The sequence below is a fragment of the Pongo pygmaeus genome, chromosome 13, assembly GCF_028885625.2.
Source record: "Pongo pygmaeus isolate AG05252 chromosome 13, NHGRI_mPonPyg2-v2.0_pri, whole genome shotgun sequence".
NCBI lineage: Eukaryota > Metazoa > Chordata > Mammalia > Primates > Hominidae > Pongo > Pongo pygmaeus.
The window spans coordinates 111046128-111065274 of record NC_072386.2 but is presented as its reverse complement, the minus strand read 5'-3'; the positions used below and the strand labels follow the sequence as shown (position 1 = coordinate 111065274).

At 42.7% G+C, this 19147-nt stretch overlaps 1 protein-coding gene across 4 annotated transcripts in view; it reads left to right on the top strand.

Moving 5' to 3' along the window:
- The window catches only part of CDK5RAP2 (CDK5 regulatory subunit associated protein 2), a 183965-nt gene that overhangs the window by 104852 nt on the left and 59966 nt on the right, over nt 1–19147 (top strand). Inside the window, exons 16-21 of one of the 4 annotated variants that reach the window (XM_054502812.2) lie at nt 3–133; nt 1699–1808; nt 3926–4063; nt 11260–11355; nt 13309–13481; nt 18052–18469. In XM_054502812.2, the coding sequence (XP_054358787.1) occupies nt 3–133; nt 1699–1808; nt 3926–4063; nt 11260–11355; nt 13309–13481; nt 18052–18469 (1066 nt within the window). The remainder of the gene's footprint in view (nt 1–2; nt 134–1698; nt 1809–3925; nt 4064–11259; nt 11356–13308; nt 13482–18051; nt 18470–19147) is intronic. The other 3 variants (XM_054502813.2, XM_054502815.2, XM_054502816.2) reach the window with 3 other exon arrangements.

The following is a 19147-nucleotide window of genomic DNA, read 5'->3' as shown; positions in this document are numbered from 1 at the left end:
AGTATCAACAACCTGCAGGCTGAGTTAAACAACATTTTTGCCCTGCGGAAGCAACTGGAGCAGGATGTGCTTTCATATCAGAATTTGCGGAAGACCTTGGAGGAGCAGATCGGCGAAATTCGGAGGCGGGAAGGTACACACTTTATTCTATGTGCTTCTCTTTGGTTTTTCCACTTGGAGGGCATGGACTGAACTTCAGGAGAGTCCTAAATATTTGTTAAGGGATGAAGCATACATGGGGTTTTGTTTGGAGATCCTTTTTGTGGTGACCATGCTGATATTAGCCTTCCTAGTAGAAGAGCCCAGTAAGTTGTACTAAATTCTGCAGAAGTTCAGGTGCAGGATTGCTTCCTTGCTGCCTCTACTGTTTTCTGCATCATTTGATACTTCTAGTTCCAAATATCCCTGGGCACTTGCAATCCCCTTTTTTGGGGGATTGCAGCCCTCACTACCCAGAACATCTGAGTACTGCCTACCACAGCACCTATTGCAGAGACCCCAAGGAAATCAGGGCTCAGTTAGTTGAACTGGCTTGCCCAGTAGTGGTGGCGTGCTCACACATATATGGGTGAGATGCTGTTTCAGATTGAAGCACTGTTTTTAGTGCTGTATATGCATTAAGGGAGGGCTACAAGATGAGGGTCCTGTGGGACTTATGTTTTCTGTATTCATCACAGTAATATTAAGATTTGACCCACTCCCCTGGTAGAACTTGAGCCCTTTAAAGTTTGGGTTGGTATCTGATTCCCTTCTGTATCTCTATCCCGGTGCCTGACACATATGGTAAAAATTGGTAAAAACAGTGGTAGGTTTGACATCTCTTGACCATCTGCTGTGTACAAGGCACAGTTAGGCACCTAACTTTTCACCTGTGATCCTCACAGTCATCTCATTAGGTAGAGTAAGTATAAAGTTCATTTTATAGATGAAGACACCAAGACTCAGCTGGGGGTTGACGTGCCCAGATTTCAGCCAGGGCATCTTCCTTTAAGTCTAGCTCTTTCCAGTATTCTACACTGTATTTTAGATGTATCAGCTCTTACATGTGTGTGTTAAATGAGATACTGTTTGTGGATATGCCTTGCTCAGTACACATATACACACATCTTCCCCCTGCCCCCCACTTCTCCCCTTCCTATTGGAATTGACCTTTGCTGCAAAGGAAACAGGTCCTTACATTGGTGACCAGAGATTCTTCTGTCTTAGCACTAGCAGGCACTTTCTGCACTTAGTGTGCTTGTTTCCCATGAGGGTTCTGGGGCCAGTAAAAAAAAAATGATTAGACCCTTTTATCTCCCTTGAGTTCTACCCTTGAGGGTCACATCTAATTTTTCTGCATTTTCCCCTAAACAGAATCAGTCCCTCATTTAAACTGAAATCACCATTTTCTTGTGCCATTCAGAATGGTCTCCAGGCACAATACTTGATATGCAAATTATAATTCACAGTTGGCCACAGTGAAAACCTACGGCCTAAGATGAAACCATACATAGAAATATCAGCCTGTTGAGAAAGGGAAAATTACTTTTGATCCAAAGGTGGTGTCTTAAGCCCCCTCTGTGTACTATGCTCCCTTCCGCCCCACCTCCCCCATTCACATTGCTTTGGATGGATTGCACTGGGATCAGTCTTGGGAGGATCTGTTTCTGATATTCTTTTTCTCCTCCCCCCCACCTTTTTTTTTTCTTTTTTGGGCAGAAGAATCATTTTCACTTTATAGTGATCAAACATCTTATCTAAGTATTTGCCTTGAAGAAAACAATCGGTTTCAAGTGGAACATTTTTCTCAAGAAGAACTTAAGAAAAAGGTATTGACCTATTAACTTTTAGTGCTTTTCTTTTCTTTTTGTTAGATTGTTTGTTGTATCTTGGGTTCGTCATGAGAGGTTAAGATTCTGAAGGCCCCTCTCCTTCCTTCCTGTCCCCTCTGCCTTGTTGTGTGTGCCCCTCCTGTGTCCGTTACCTGGAGCACCTTCCCTCATGTCTGATAAACTCCCCAGGCCTGAGAACCCAGCCAGGCTTGATGTCCTTGAGGAAAAGCTCTCTGGCCCCTCAGTTTAGAGTTAGCCACTTTTCCGTCAGGCTGTTCACCTCTTTTTTTTGTACCTAATCCAAATCGATGTCCTTCTCTTACTGATCTGTAATTATCTGGTTATTTGTCTATATTTCCTTGCTAGGCTGTGAACATCTTAAACTTAGTGATTATGTCTTACTTATTTCTGATTTCCCATTGCCTGGCACACATATAGGAACTAATAATAGATGCATTTTGAATGAATAACATTCCAGGTTTGATCAATAAATCTTTTTTTAAACTGGAAAGGTTCTTCAATGTGTTGATCAGTGACATGGTTAGAGTGGTTTAGTGTTTCAAGGTTCTGAAAAACATTGTTAGGAATAGGAGGTTTGAGACCGTATAGTTTATTATAAAATTATCATGTATGTGTGACTAAGATTCAGTTTCCGTCTTGGAATAATTTACATTCTGATAGAAGAGACAGGCATGTAAACAAGTAATTGCAATATGAGGTGCAAGGTTGCTGTATGGGCAGCTGTACAAGGTGTAGAAATAGCAGAGGAGAGGCTAATTGCCTGTATGGGAGATGGCGGGGTGAGCTCACCTGATCAGGGGAAGCTTCTCAGCAGAAGTGAGACTTGAAGTGGGTTTCGAAGGACGAATTCGGAGTTTGCCCAGGTCTCCACTTTCTCAGCAGAGAAAGGGAAAACAGCTTGTTTAAGGCACAGAACTAAGAAATAGCAAGGAGAATAAAAATTGGGGTATTTTGGGAGGAATAGGGCAAGGAGTATGGAGGCAGCTGTTAGTTTTTAAAGATGAAGAAAATAGAGATGATAATAGCTGCTGCTAGTGCCTACTGGGGCTGTGGTAAGGCCAGGAGGTAGTTCACTTGGTTGGCACTTAGTAAATCAGAATGTCTTGTTCTTCCTACTAGAACCTCCTTGAGGATTCGATCCAATTTTTTTCGTATTTTGATATATTGGATATCTACTATGTGTACTCAGGGTGGGAATTTCCATGTTATTTGAAGAGCTAATAATCGCTTCCATCAAGAAGCCTTGGAAACTTACTGGCCACTGGGATTTGAAGCCTGCAGGAAACCAATGTGGTGTCTGCTTGTCCCTTCTGTGTCTGGCCTCGCAAGACCCAGGCCCAACTCTGCCTGTGTAGAGGCAGCTGCTCTTTTGCACATGGTTAGGCACTTCGGCCATTGTTCTGTCTCATTTAGTTCTCCAGACACCCCAGCTGTGGGACTTTGGACAGTTAAATTTCTTTGTATTTCATGTCCTCATTGTAAAATGGAGATAGACACACTAGTCTGTTCACCTCCTCAGGATTTTTGCAAGGAATGATAGACTAAAGCTTGTAGGAGTATTTCAGTAGCTGTAAATTACTTCATAATTGACAACTGTTAATATTACTGGCATTGCCAGATAGGTGTACAAAGGAGGAGGTCACTAGTGAAAAGTAAGACTCTGATACAGTTTCAGAAACTTTAGCCTTGGGACACTTTTCCTCCAGAGGGTCTCAAGTGCAAGAGAGAGATAGTATTAGCTGTCATTGACTGAGCACTTAGACCGTGCCAGGGACTTTCATGCACTGTGACCACAATCTTGTTCAGTTCTCATAGTAACGCTACAGATGAGGAAACTGGGGCTTAGATTGTGCAGTTTGCCCAGGATCTTTTTGCCTTGAAGTGATGGCTCTGGGATTAAAATACTGTTATGCTAGATGTTAAAGCCAGTGTTTTTGTCACTGTGCACAGAGTATCCTGAGGGCTAGAATCAGCCGGATTCCCCATAACTGTGGTGCCAAAGAGTCGCTTAATAGGGCTGTCTGGGGCTGTGGCCCCGGGAAGCTGAAGTCTCTTGCTGGGTAGACAGCCTTTTCCCTGTTCTTACCTCCTAGGTCAGTGACCTTATACAGCTAGTGAAGGAGCTGTATACAGACAACCAGCACCTGAAGAAAACCATTTTTGATCTCTCCTGCATGGGTTTCCAGGGAAATGGGTTTCCAGATAGACTTGTGTCTACAGAACAAACAGAGGTAAGAAACATTTTTGTTGTCATGTGCTGATTACAAAAGTGTAACAACCGGCTTGGTATGGTGGCTCACGCCTGTAATCCCGGCACTTTGGGAGGCTGAGGTGGGAGGATCACTTGGGCCCAGGACGTTGAGGCTGCAGTGAGCTATGATTACACCACTACACTCTAGCCTGGGGGATAGAGCGAGACCCTGTCTCAAAAAAAAAAACCATCAAAACCATATATTCATATATATGTATGTATGTATACAAACCATATGTTTATATGTATGTATGTATGTATGTATACAAACCATATATTTATATATATGTATGTATGTATAACAACCCGAAAGGTTTTTCAAGACTGCATCTGTTCCTGGGGAGGTCTCTAACTGAAATTCCCTTTGTTGTGGACTGGGTATTGAGAGCCCCACTAGGCTGGCAGGTCTGTCCACAGGCTTCCTCAGGTTCGAGTCATGTCTCCACGGACACGTTGGATATACTGTGATGCTTTGACTCTGGTCCAGCCCTGGGACCTGTGCTGCAGATGGCACACATCTGGATGATCGATGTGGTCTCAGAGGGATCTGGAGAGTTTCCAAACCACCCAGATAATTTGAATAGTGTGGATACAGCCTTAATGAATACATTAACATTGAAAAACTGACATAAACACAACCCACCTGGGAAAAGAGGAAAGAAGCCTTATTCACCTTGATGACTTCTGGGTCTCAGTGCTGATCTTTGTGATTTGTTGGCTCTGATTTTCTGTTTGGGACCTGGGCTGCACAATGGGAGGATCCTGAAGTTGTGATGTTGTTTCCCTCTTCATTCACTACTGTGGCCTGACTCTCGTAGGAAGCACCTTGCTTCATGCGTGTGTTAGCATTGTTTCCGAAGACCAGAACTGCTGTCCCATGAAGTGCAGTAGTAGGGCCTTTTTGTACTTGGGTCCCTCACGTATGAAACTGGAATCTTCCTGGTTGGGGTTGTCTTCTGCTCTACCTGGAGTGCCAGGTAAATGGAGAACTCACATTCATTGCAACATCATTTCTTGGGGAAGATTTGTCAGCCTTAAGCTGTCTCCTCCTACCTTCAAAGTGGGAAATGCTCAAAGGTATTTATGCTGCACTCTGGCCATCTTCTTTCTTTGTGAGAGGGAACATTATTGATCTTAGCCTCCAGGACTCTAGATAATTTTGAAAAACAAGAATATCTGCGATCCATTTAGGGAGAAACAAGTCTGATTTGCTTCCTCCAAGGCAGCATTCTTCACCAACTTCATTTGAGACACAAATGGTGTGTTTTGTTTGTTCATTTGCTCTTTAAAAAAAAATCTGTTAAATGTCCCATTATGTCCTTTGGAGAAAAAGGCTTTTTCCTTTTCCCACCCTAAGATCTTAATATCAGCCAACTCAGATTTGTTGAGTCTTTTATCATATTGTACTTCGATTTGATGTTCCCCATGGACAGCCTTGTTCTTTATAGCACAGCTCCCCATCATCCCCCAGAATGGGATGGGAAAGGTGATGTGCCCATTGTAATCTTGGGCTGAGGGAGTAGATGGAGTTAGGGTGAGGGTGAGATGGGAAAGAGCGGAGCCTGAGGTTCTCTGGGAGTATGCGTGGTTCTCCTTTGATGAGAAACAAAGCAGAAACAAACCAGAAATGCGTATATTGTCCACAGCATTTCCCAAGCAGCATGACTTGCAAAGTGAGGTCTGGATATGATTCCTGTTATCTCTAGGAGCCTATAAATCAGAAAAGGAGGGGGTAAAAGCAAGTATATTTTTATTTTTAAAATTCAGTATTTTTTCTCCATATTTAATTAACCCATAGCATTACCCCAACATTTGGAAAACAGAGAGAATAAATTACCCCTAATTCTGTCACTTTAAAACAAGCACACAGTTAATTAACGTTTGGAAGTGTTCCTTCTGTATTTGTGTGTATGAACATGTGGATGCACACATCTCTCCTGGAATGCAGCTTTGTCTCCTGTTCTTGCTAATTGCCATTATGTCATAGCATCTCATTCCTTCTTATGAATGTGCTGAAACTTAACTGCCTCACTGCTGTTGGACATTTAGGTTATTTCTAGTGATTTGCCATTTTTAATTCCCTAATGAATGTCTTTGGACACAAATCTTTTTCTGTGTTTAGAGGTTTTTTTTCCCTTAGATTCCCAGATATGTGTCATTAGTAGGTCAAAGGACAGATAGAAATATGCAATAGGCATAAAATTTATTTTCATTTATTTATTTATTTTCCCCCTCCCCCCAACAACTTTTAATGTGTAAAAGACTGTAAGTAGTTTGAAGGCCCTGATAGAGTTTGTCAGATTTCTTTCTAAGATGCTGGCCCTGGTGTAGAGCCCCACCAGCTGGGTACCGTGGTGCTCAGTTCCTGCCTGCTGGTAGTTCACATAGACACCACCAAACAAACAAAACACCAAGAACAGGTATCCTGTTGTTGCTGTGTGCATTTAAAAAAATCTCTAATGAGGTTGCATCTATTTTCTCATACGTATTTGCTGGTTTTTCATGCATTATAGGAGAATTAGGTTGAAAATCAATATAGAGGAGTGATTTCAGCAGAGTGTAGTCAGGACGGTGAGCATAGAAAGCCAGGAACTGTATAACTTGTGGACCTGCCCTCTGAGTGTAGGCTCTGTATAAAGAAAGCATGTGGCACAGGTCCTGGCACACTGCAAAGGCTCAAAAGGGTTAGTTACTATTATTATTTACTTACATTGTCATTATTAAGAATGGTTAGAAAACTAACTTTTTTTGACGTAGAGAGGAAACCTGGACAAAGGGGCATAATTTAATTGAACTCAAATATTTGTAGGGCTGTCATGTTGAAAGACATAGACCTTGTGTGACTCTAAAGGACAGAAATTGTTCTCAGAAGTAGAAGGTGCTTGTTAAATATTCTGTTAATAGTAACAATAAACCCGGTTTGTCAGAGCAGATTTAATTTCATTAAAAGGAGGAACTTTCTAACAATTTGACTTCGTACGTTATTATGAGTTTTACATGATTTATAAAGCCCTTGGCACAGTCCTGGCATGTGATAGGCACTCAGTAAAACAGCTATTTTAAGTTTATTTTTTTTGGTAAGTTAGTGGCAGAGATGGGACTATAACCCTCTTCTGACTCTGTGTAGAATTGTTTAGCAACACCATAGGGCAGTGCTTCTGAAGTTTAATGTGCACGTAAATTTCCTGAGAGTCTTGTTAAAATGCAGATTCTTGTCCAGTAAGCCTGGAATGGGGCCAGAGAGTCTGTATTTCTAACAAATTTGGGTGATGATGCTTCTGCTGCCCTAAGGAATATACTTTGAGTAGCAAGACCAGAGGTAATCCTGAAAATGACTTGTTTCTAGGTCTCGTTTTGAAAAAAGTCTTTATTCATTTGTTTATTTGTTCAGCAGTGTTATTGAGTGTCAGTCATTGATGTTAAAACTATGAGCACATACATTTCCCCACCCTGTCTAGGATGTAATCCAGAGAAGCAGAGGGGCAATTGCGGCAGAGTGTGGTGAGGGCTGTGATGGAGTGAATGCAGAGTCTCAAGGGAGTTGTAGACAGGTGCCCAGCCCTCACTTTGGGGATTAAGGGAAGTTCTCCCTGGAGGAGGAAGGGGAGCTGCCAAGAAGATGAAGAAAGAATAGCTCAAGAGGCAGGGGGAGAGGCAGTAGAGTGCAGAGTAACAGCGTGGGGTTTCAAGGAGGGAGTGTTTCATAGTGTCGAACACTCTGAGAAGCAAGAAAGAAAAAAGTACTGAGAACTTCCTGTGAGTCCCATGACCTGAGCGGTTTCATTAGAGTGAGGGGGACAGAAGCCAGCTTGCAGGAGATAGAGAAGTGATGAGAAGTGATGAAATGAGGGTAGAGCCAGTTGACACTTGGAGGTTGCTTCTTTAGTGGTGGTAGGGCTGGAAGCCGAGCCAGGTATAGTGACTCAGTTCTTTCTGACATCTTAGTTCTGTATCTTTGAAAATGGGTAAGTAGCATGTAGCATGAAGTACGTTTCTCTATGTCCATAACATTTAATTTCTTGACCATTCCTGGAAACCGAGAGTTTACTTTTAATCTTGACCAAGTCAGCAGAGGTAAAGAGAAATGAAAGTTAATTTTTATTTAACTGTATCAAGCATTGGCATGGTTGTGGTTCTGGAAATGCAGAATAACTTTGACACCTTTCATATTTCAACTTGGAATGATGTGTTAACGATACTTTCTTTGCTCAGCTAACTTAGGGGAAACCCTTCTCAGATCCACAGGAGTCTGGGAGGAGCTTCTCCGTGCCTCCTTCCTAACCCCATGTGGATTTCATCTCTCATTAATACAACAAGGTCTTTGGGGACCTTTCCTGGGCAGTAAAGCCACATTGCAGAAGGTGAGAATAGACCCCTTGCAGAAGCTTGGAGAGAGGCAAAGAATACTCAGTGGCCAGAGCTGTTGGGGAATCAGGGGGAGACTTTCGTTGTTGTTGTTTTGTTTTGTTTTTTGAGATGGAATCTCCCTCTTGTCACCCAGGCTGGAGTGCAGTGGTGCGATCTCAGCTCACTGCAAGCTCCACCTCCCGGGTTCATACCAGTCTCCTTCTCAGCTTCCCGAGTAGCTGGGACTACAGGCGCCCGCCACCATGCCCAGCTAATTTTTTTAATTTTTAGTAGAGACAGGGTTTCACCATGTTAGCCAGGATGGTCTCGATCTCCTGACCTCGTGATCTGCCCACCTCAGCCTCCCAAAGTGCTGGAATTACAGGCGTGAGCCACCGTGCCCGGCCCTGTTTTGTTTTGTTTTTTAAAAGATGGGAAAGACTTTCTCCTAATATTTTATTATGAAAAAATTCAGACACAGTGAATACCCATATACTCACCACCTAGGTTCTATTCACATTTCCCACCTGCCCATCATCACTCTGTCTCATCTTTCTAATAAATTTTAATTGAAACTGCAAAAACATCAGTATACTTCCCCCTAAGTACTTCAGTGTGCATATCTTCAATAAATGCTTATAGTTAAATGAACTATAGAAATTGTAAGCCTGTGTTCACTAAGTTTTACAAGTGTATGTGTCTGTGTAAGGTAAACCCCTATCAAGAGCCTGCATGTCCTCTGTTGTCCAAACCCAATCCCACCCCAGCTGCTCTTCTGATTTTGTCCCACTATGGGTTAATTTTGCCTAGACCTTCATATAAATGGAGTCATACAGTATATTCTCTTTTTTATATGTTCTTTTACTCAGCACTATGTTCTATGTTTTTGAGATTCATCCATGTTGTTAGTGCATCAAGTTTGTTCCTTTTTATTGCCAAGTAGTATTCCATTGCATGAATTACAGTTGTTTATTCATTCTGCTATTAATGGACACTTGGGTAAAAGGTGATATGGGCATTCATGTACAATTCTTTGTTGGGACATACTTTTTTTTTTTTTTTTTTAATTTGAAGAGTACCTATGAGTAGAATTCCTGAGTCATAGGGTTACTCGTTTTATAAGAAATTGCCAATACTTTTTCCAAACATTTTATATTCCCACCAACAAGTTTGATAGTTCCAGTTAGTCTTTATCACTCGAGATTGTTATGATAATGAGGGAAGAAGCCAAAAGAGAAAGAGGGTTCCTTACCCATATTTATAGACTTTTATGCCTCAGTAGGTATGTTTATGCATGTCTAGTCTGTTTCGTGCTTGATAGTGTAGTAGGATGTGGGTTTTGATCATCACTTCTGTTTGATCCTGATTGCAGATTTGGATATGGTTAGATTGAACATGTTCTGACCCTGGGAAGTTTCTATAAAAACTGAGCTCAGTTGCCTTTGTTTTGTTTTTCTTCCAAAACAAGGTTTTTCCTCTGAAAGGAAAAACAGAGAGTTGGGCTGGAGAGCTATGGGGATAATTGACTAAATGTAGGGATTCAGAAATAAAACTTGAGCTAGAACCGTAGGTATCTCACACGTACAACACGCCCAACAAATGATCCAATACTCTGTGGTTTCAGCATCTTCGGTGCAGACTATTTTGTTTTCGAGACAGGGTCTTACTCTGTTGCCCAGCCTGGAGTGCAGTGGTGTGATCACGGCTCACTGCAGCCTCGACCTCCCTGGGCTCAGGTGATCCTCCTGCCTCAGTCTCCCGAGTAGCTGGGACTACAGGCATGTGCCACCACACCCGGCGAATTTTTGTGTTTTTTGTAGAGATAGGTGTCTCACTCTGTTGCCCTGACTGGTCTTGAACGGCTGGCCTCAAGCAATCTGCCTGCCTAGGGCTCCCAAAGTGCTAGGATTATAGGTGTGAGCCACCGCACCTGGCCAGACTCTTTTATTGGTGAGATAAGGTTTGGTATAATTTTGACATAGCTTTGATTGATTCCTTATCCGGGAGTGGCTGGCCACCTTTTCTCTCATTTTTAATTTGGTTAATTCAGGTGCCCCATGACTAGACTTTTTGCTTTTGGGGAGAGCTGAGAACTGGCTTTCTTGAGAACTTTGTACCGTCCATTTTGTAGAACTTGGAAGCTTTTTGGGATTTACACTTCTTTGAAGCATTAGGGATTTATGCAGTCTTTATAAATAACTGTCTTTCATTTCCAAAAGCATAAAGTTATCGTCAGGCAAGCGTGATACTCTTCTCATTAGAGATGAGGAATTTCTGTCAGCAAAATGACAGTGTTGCCAGGACTGTCCATCTCAGATGTGTGACAGTCCAACAAGAAGAGGTTTATGCCTTGTGCTAAATAGGAGAAGTGATGCATAAATTGGGCACACCATAAATTTCATTTATTACTTTCTTGCTGTTTGATATTTTCAATTCCATCAATAGCTATTTTCCAAAATCTTGTTACTTTTATATAATCTGAAAGTGAATTTAGTAAAGGCAGGAGTGGCAGTGGCATAATAGATAGCATATTTAATTTACGGCAGCTCAGGAAAGGCCATGCAAGGGCAAGGGGAAATGCCTTTAGTTATTTTCTTGGGGAATTTGTCCTTAAATTATGCTTGATCCAGGCAGCTCTGTCTGATTTGCCACAACTAGCAACTCTAACTTTGGTTAATTTTTATTTCATGGCTTTGGCATTTGTTTCTTCCTTTTTTTTGTTTGCCTTTTGTTTTGCATTAAAAAAAAGACATCACTGACTTATTCATACATATTCATGCTGCACACTTTTTTGGGTTGCATTTTCACACCATTCCATGCTCCATGTAGCTTCTGGCTAGCAAGGAGGACGAGGACACGATCAAAATTGGAGAGGATGACGAGATTAATTTCCTGAGTGACCAGCATTTGCAGCAGAGTAATGAGGTAGGAACCTTTCAGTTAACTCCTTATTTCATCTACTCCACTTTATGTCCAAATCAGGCTTCAAGTCTGGAATGAGTCCAGTGGGTTTTCTGTTCATTCTGCCTATATCGTGTACCTTTCATGTGCCAGTGGAAAGCAAAGACTAGGTCTCTTCCCTCTTATAAGTTACAAACTGGGTGACAGAGCCAGTCATGAAACATGAAAACGAGCATAAACTTGCAAATAAAAATGGGCTTGTTATAGTAGAATAGCAGGCATTGGATGTTTGACCTGGACAAATCTTTAGTGATCTAATCCAACCCATTTTATGAATTAGAAACTGAAGGCTTTGAGGACTGATGATTTATTTGGGGCACAGAGTAAGTCAGTGATAGAGTTGGGATAAGAACTCTTGTTTCTGGACTGTGTGAACTACTAGATCATTTGGTTGAGGTGTAAAGAGCTACTGATGGAACTTAGCTCCCCTTCCTAGGGGCCCTCTGCAATCTGCTCATCTGGAACCCACGTTACTGTCATTTGGGCATTGTGAGAATCTCACTCTTGTACACATAGAGCACTCTTCCAATCACATTGATACTGAACATTTGGAGCAAGCAGTCTCCAACCCTCTAATTCATAAAATAAGTAGGAGACTCCAAGCAGTCTCTAAGGTTGAAAGAACCCTAAGAGACTGGGATGTGGTGGGGGTAAGACGCTACAGATTTGGCATTTTTGGCCTTCAGGGTGTTCAAGTTTGTGGAGTCACAAATGGGAGATCTTAAAATGTAGATAGTTTTAGAAAGCAAAGTAATTGAAAGTGGGGGCTTTGCAACCAGATCAACCTCATTCGAAGTCTTAGCTTTGGCACTGCTATCTCTGTGGCCTTGGTTAGTTAGTGCTTAACCTCTAAGCCTGAGTTTCCTTGTCAATGAGGATAGTAATACTTCCTTTTAGGATTATGATATTTAAATAGAAAGGCATGTAATAAGTGCTCAGTAAATAATAATTATTGTTTTTATTATTCTAGACGTTTCCTTCTTTGGAGGTTGCTTATTAGTTGGATTTAATAACTAGATTGGTGGCAAAGAAGACGCTATAAGTAACAACTCATTTGTGTAGGTCTTGTCTTCCATTTAAAAATCTTAATCATTTCACCAGTGTGGAGAGATGGGGGTGATGGCTAGTGTGTATATCACCAGCAGTAATGAAGTCAAGAGGAATTATTTATAGACTGATGGAAGAAATTTATAGCTTTGGATAGGGGAGAAAGAATGCTAATTGCAGCACCTCAAAGACATGCCCAGTACAGGCTTTAACTAGATGCGTCTTTGGTACCACTCCTCTGGGACCCTCAGTGACCCAAGAATGTGGATCCGTAAATAACATCTCCAGGGGAATTAGGAACTCTCTATCTTCCTAATGTGAAAGATCAAAGCCATGTTAAATAATATGTGTCTGAAAAGAGTAAGTCAGCTTTGTGATATATAATAAGGAGGATACATGGCAAGAAGAATGTAATAAGCACTCAAATCACAACATGGGTTCCATACTCTTCTTAGGAAGAACTTTCAAGGAGTGGGCCGTAGGGGTGGGAGAACACATTTCCAGTGTGCACCTGTAGTGAGTAAGACATGTCACATGAGGTGGTCTCATTTCATTCTCCTAACCACCTCGGGAGGTACCATTACTACCCCCATTTTATAGGTGAGGAAACAGGGTGAGGAGAAGTGATATAAACATCTCTGTCCTCTTTCTAGAACATCTCCCTGTGTTAAAGTGAGTATGTATGCACCTGCGTGCCTGTGTCTCTCTCTCTTCCTCCTTCTCCTCCCCCTTTTCTTTTCTGTTTCTCTCTGGCTCAGTGTGTCTGGCTTATTTGCACTTACTCACTTACTCTGCATCTCCATCCTCTCTCCACACACCCCATTCCCTTCCTCCTTATTCCATTATTTGACCAAATACTTTTATTTGCAGATTATGAAAGACCTTTCCAAAGGAGGCTGCAAAAATGGATACTTAAGGCACACGGAGTCTAAGATTTCAGACTGTGATGGGGCCCACGCACCTGGCTGCCTAGAAGAAGGCGCGTTCATAAACCTGCTTGCCCCTTTGTTCAATGAGAAGGCCACACTGTTACTGGAATCCAGGTATACATGGGGCCCAGACATTCCTTTGTTTCTCTAGTTCTAGGGGAGAACAAACTCATTTTGCTAAATGGGTTTAGATGATGGTGCTGTGTAATTTACCTGAGAGAGCTCCTGAAATGGCTTGGAAGGAATCTTGCCAGTCATGCAATTAAGTAATTAGGCTGCATGCTAGTGGCTGTGAGGGGACGTCAGCAAAGCCTCATATAAGCCCATTATAAAGAGGAGAAAGAAAGCTTTCTTTGAGAATTATTCCTGGGAGCCCCAGAAAGGGCTGCCTTGCTGTCAGCGAGAGGAATCAGCCCTACCGAAATCTCTTCCAGTTTCGACAACAGCTTAAAAAATACCATTGTAGTTGTGATTCTGCTGTTTTTGTTGAGCTTGAATTAAAGTTCTCTTGTTATATCTGTTGGGAGCCATTCCTATGTGAGGAGATACTACAGATTGTTTTCCTTAAAACAAAAAAGGAGAAACATTCTGTACATTTGTATTTTTTCAATTCATCCTTTAGGAGTAATTTTCCCCCCTTTCATATTCTTCCTAGTCCATCCATAACAGCTGCTTGGGCTTTGGAACCGAAAAGAGCTGTGGTTTTAATCTCTCAGTGCCTCAGTTTCTCTGATTACTTCTTAGGGTTGCTGTGGGGAGTAAGACAAAAACGTTTAAGAAAAGTGGCTGGCATTTGGTGTGGTGCGTGTTCAATAACAGTTTTCAGTTCTCCTCCCGAATAGATAAGAGAAATGGAGCAGTAATGATTGCCCATGACTCTTGACAAGAGCCAGGAACCCTAGTATTTCTTGTATCATTGATGGACTAAGCCTTATGGGCATTTCTTCAGCTAAAAAACGGGATTGAAGCATTCTGTTTTTGTGAGCCCAGCAAGGCTAACTCCTCCCCAATCCCTGACATCTGTCCAATATTTTTCTAGCTTGAGTCTTCTTGGAAGACATGCTCAGTGGCAATTCTGGCTTATTATCAGAAGTAGTTAGGTGACCGTAGTAGTTGGTGCTTGAGACGTGGAGGATTTCCTAAACATCAGGGTCCCAAATTTTACTTCAGAGTTAAAGGACACTTTTTATCTGAGGGCCATGTGGGAATGTACTTGGGTGATGTGAACCAGGGAGAGTGCAGTGGGCTGTGGTAGGAGCGTGGTGAACTGGGTGGTCAGGGGGAATGCTCCCTTCTGGCAACGGAAGCATTTCAGCTCCAGCCGATGGTTGGGAGTCAGAAAGGTCTGGAATCTCATCTTTGCTCTGACACTTGGTTGGGGGATCCTGAACCTTTATGAGCCCATTTCTTCATCTGTAAAATGGGCTTTTAAAAAATCCCCCTCTCACGGTCTTATTGTGAGGATTCAGTGTATTTAGAGGATTTGGCACATGGCAAGTGCTTAGGAAATGTGAGTTCCTCTCCTCTTATACCTTCTTCATGGCACAGATGCCCAGGAAGGGGATATAAATGATATTTGGGCTCTGAGAAGTCTCTTGGACTGAACCATAGAAAAGGTTCTGCTTATAGTGATAGCTTAATGAATCTGCTGTTCAGATTTCTAGCAAAATAACACTTGAAATATTTTATTTAGTAGCACCACCACTTTAGTATATTATAATGGCCTCTTTCACCACCTTTTACTACCCATTTGTAAAGTATTTTTCCTCGGTTTTATTGTGTTGTTTGGTGGTGAGTAATGGTCCTCCTTTGGCTAGCCAAATAACAATTGTCATTATTTTTTATCTATGTTAAAGAGGCGGAGGAAAGGAAAATTTAGTTTAACATCTCCTGAAGCTTGAAATGCCAGAAATATTTTAAGTCTGGGTTTACTATAGTTTGAGATTGTTTCTGTTGTCTAGATAATTTCACATTAGAGGTGAAAAATGTACCATACATTTAAATTTTGTTGTTAACCCCATTTTGGTGTGCTATAGCTATTTAAATGGAGTTGACTCTGCTCCCATCTAGATAATAGAAATCTGGATATGCAGAGGGCCTTCTCCCTCCCCTCAGAGGGCTCAGTGGGAAAGACAACACAGGGGTGTCTGTCATTGCCAGTGGCAGCAAAGATCGGAGGAAGGGAAGGTCGGAGTATGTTAAAGGAGTTGTAGAGTACAGCCTGACTGTTTCACCAGGTTTCTAGAAATAGAGCAGGTAATAGAAACCGCAGTGAGAGGAAAAAAGAACACCAGTGAGGACCTTCTGTCCCCTTCTCTTTGCTGACTGCCACCACCTCACCCAGACCTGCATTTTCTTTCTCCTGGGAGTTAGCCACAGCTTTCCAGCTGGTCTCTCCTCTCTACTTCCCCCATTTATTTTCCCATAATTTTCTGTCCCAGTTTCATAACTCCCTCTTATGAATTTTTTCCCTTTATTTTTTAGATGATTTAAACATACTTATTTAAAAATCTTCTTCCAATTGCTTTATTGTTTCTATTTCCTCAATTGTGAACTCTCTCATTTGTTAAGTTGTTGTCTTTTTAATAGCCCTCTTCTTGCAGCTGTGGGTTTTCTCCCCTGTTTCTGATCTTTGGATACTTTTATCTTGATTTTGAGCCCTATAGAGTACCTTACACTATTTTTTAGGTGTGCATATTTTGCAGTCATTCCTCTGTGATTAGACCAGCATGAGGGAAGCTCCTTGTGTACGAGGCCTCTCCGTCCATTCTCTATGCAGCAGCAGCGAGTCACTTTTCTTGATTTTTTTTTTTTTTTTTTTTTGATGCAAGGTTTGGCTCTGTTGCCCAGGCTGGAGTGCAGTGGTGTGATCTCAGTTCACTGCAGCCTCTTGGGTTCAAGCCATCCTCCCATCTCAGCCTCCCGAGTAGCTGGGACTACAGGCACATGCCATCATCCCTGGCTAATTTTTTTGTATTTTTTTGTAGAGATAGGGTTTCGCCATGTTGCCCAGGCTGGTCTCGAATTCGTGAGCTCAAGCTATCTGCCTGCCCTGGCCTCCCAAAGGGCTAGGATTATAGGCGTGAACTACGACGCCCAGCCTGGAGTCACCTTTCTGAAGCAAGTGTGTGACCGGCCCAGTCCATCTCAGGGCCTTTCAGTGGCCTTCCTTTTTTTTTTTTTTTTAAACGTGTTGTACAGGACTCTTCGTTTCTTCCCTCCCATCTTATCAGCCTCACCCCTTCTTGACTACTTGACTCTGTGCATGTTGTTTTCCATGCTTAGACTGTTCCATTTCACCTCCTTGAGGCTTGCCTCTCATTGATGTTAGAAGCCCTCAGCTGTCATTCTCCCTGCCACCCCCAGTCTGGGGCACTCTGGGATGGTTGCCCTGTAACCCTCATAGTTTGTTTACATATGTTTCTCTAAAACCAGTCCATGTCCTCCTGGGACAGTTTTGTATCCCCATTGCCCACCGCAGTGCCCAGCACAAGAAACACACAAGGGGCTCTTCTTGAGTTGTTCCACCCGAGCACCATTCCAGGTGTTTTACATGCTGGCTTAGTTTTGCTTCCCTGGAAAGCAGAGCCTGAGATACGGATTAGAGTGTAAGGGATTTATTTGGGATTTGACAGCAGGGAGCAGGAATGAGGGCTCAGGGAAAGTAAGACAGGAATGAAAGCAAAGCCAATAAAGGTGCAGTAATGATCTGGTTACTGCTGGGGACCCTCTGAGGGACTGTATATACTGTGCCTGTGTGGTCCGTCTGAAGCATGGGAGACTGCGACATTTACCCAACAGCTGTCTTCTCTCACTGGTTGAGAGTTTCCCCAGAAATGGAAACTGTTTCACACTTCCACACTGCTTTACTGGCTTGCTCACAGAGCTTTGGAAAAAGCCCCAAGGCAGCAGAGACGTAGAGGGTGTTTGAGGTGGGACTATGTCTATGGGAACTGTCCACACAGCAGCAGCTGAAGTCAGAGGTGGGCCAAGGGTATGTGGCAAGGGACATGAAAAGCATCTGCTGCCTATACACTATCTCGTTTAATCCTCATAGCTGTCTTGTGGAGGAATACTTATCTTCTTTTCAGAGAATTGCGGAGTTAGAATATGAAGGGATTTGTATCCATCTTCAAAGCCAATGCGCTTTCTACTATGCCTGTGTACAAATATCCCTTCATTAACACCTCTTTATTAAGCACCCATTGTGCACCAAGATGGATTAGGTCATCGATGGACCAGCCAGGTTGGCCAGATTCATCTAAAGCCATACTTGCCCCCGGATGTAGAAATGGGGCCAGGGCCAGGAGGTTGACTGGTGGGGTAGAGTCAGGGAGGACCCTGTAATTGTCATGGACACCTTATAATCCCGTTTGTTTCTACCTGGGCCCAGCCTGCATTCACATATTCATGTGGCCCACTCACTTGCTGTGTACCTTGTGTTAAATTAATTCTACTCTTCTTGTTCATGAAATGACATGGTAGTACCTGCCTTGTTTGGTTGCCGTGAGGTTACACAGGATAAAATACTGGCTGTGGGTCCTGGCACGTTGTGGGTACACATTATATTTAGTTTTGATGGAATCTGGGCAACAGTAGGTGGGGATAACTTGGGATACTGGCTAGGGGATAAGGCCTAGCAGAAAGCTTGGTTCTCCCACTTCCTTCCCTTTTGGAAAAACAGGCCAGACCTTCTGAAAGTGGTACGGGAACTGCTTCGGGGACAACTATTCTTGACACAGCAGGAAGTTTCTGGAGAACACCTTGATGGTAAAACTGAGAAGACACCTAAGCAAAAAGGTGAACTTGTACATTTTGTCCAAACCAACTCATTTTCCAAGCCACATGATGAACTGAAGTTGTCTTGTGAGGCCCAGCTAATAAAGGCAGGCGAAGTGCCCAAGGTAGGACTGAAAGATGCCTCAGTGCAGACTGTGGCCACGGAGGGCGACCTGCTCAGATTCAAGCACGAAGCAACAAGAGAGGCTTGGGAAGAGAAACCGATCAACACTGCACTCAGCGCAGAGCATCGGTCAGAGAACCTGCACGGGGTGCCTGGGTGGCAGGCTGCCCTCCTTTCCCTCCCTGGTGTTACCAACAGAGTAAGTTTTTCCATGTAATAATTATGTACTTACTTTATCCAAACAAAAAACTTTAAAAATCACCTTTAATCTAACCACTTTTTTCCCATTTATATGACGAGAATGTCCAGTGTCTCCCTCTGCTTGCACTTACCCTGGCCTCCACCCGGAGCTGCGTGTTCTCACTGACCTTCCCCTGCCTGTCCTTCCCCTCACTCCCTCTGTCTCTCTTCCTCCATCTCAGCCCTATCTAATTGATCTATATATTGTGACATTTATGTGTTTTCCTTAGAAAAAACACACGTGAGGTCTTGTTTATACATCTGTCTGTAGCTGTCTCTTTCATGTTATGAGGAACATCTTTCCTTGTAATGGCTACAAATGGTTGCATTGTGGAGATGTCCCAAAATTTATACAGTTTTCATTGTATTGATGAACAGTTGCTTTTGCAGGTTGCAGTCAAATTGTCATAACCTGACTTTAGGGGTAGGGATGAGAACCTAGGTTTTATCTTGTGCAGACTTTGTGTAGGAGAGGTATTATTCTGAGGGCTTCGTCTATATTCTTTTATCCTGACAACACTCATCAAAGATCTGGAAGCCACACCCCATGTTCCCGTTGTTAACCAGTGGTTAGGGGGCTGAGCTGCGACTCCCACTGTACCTGACTGCACAGCCACACCCTTTCCCTGGATCAGGC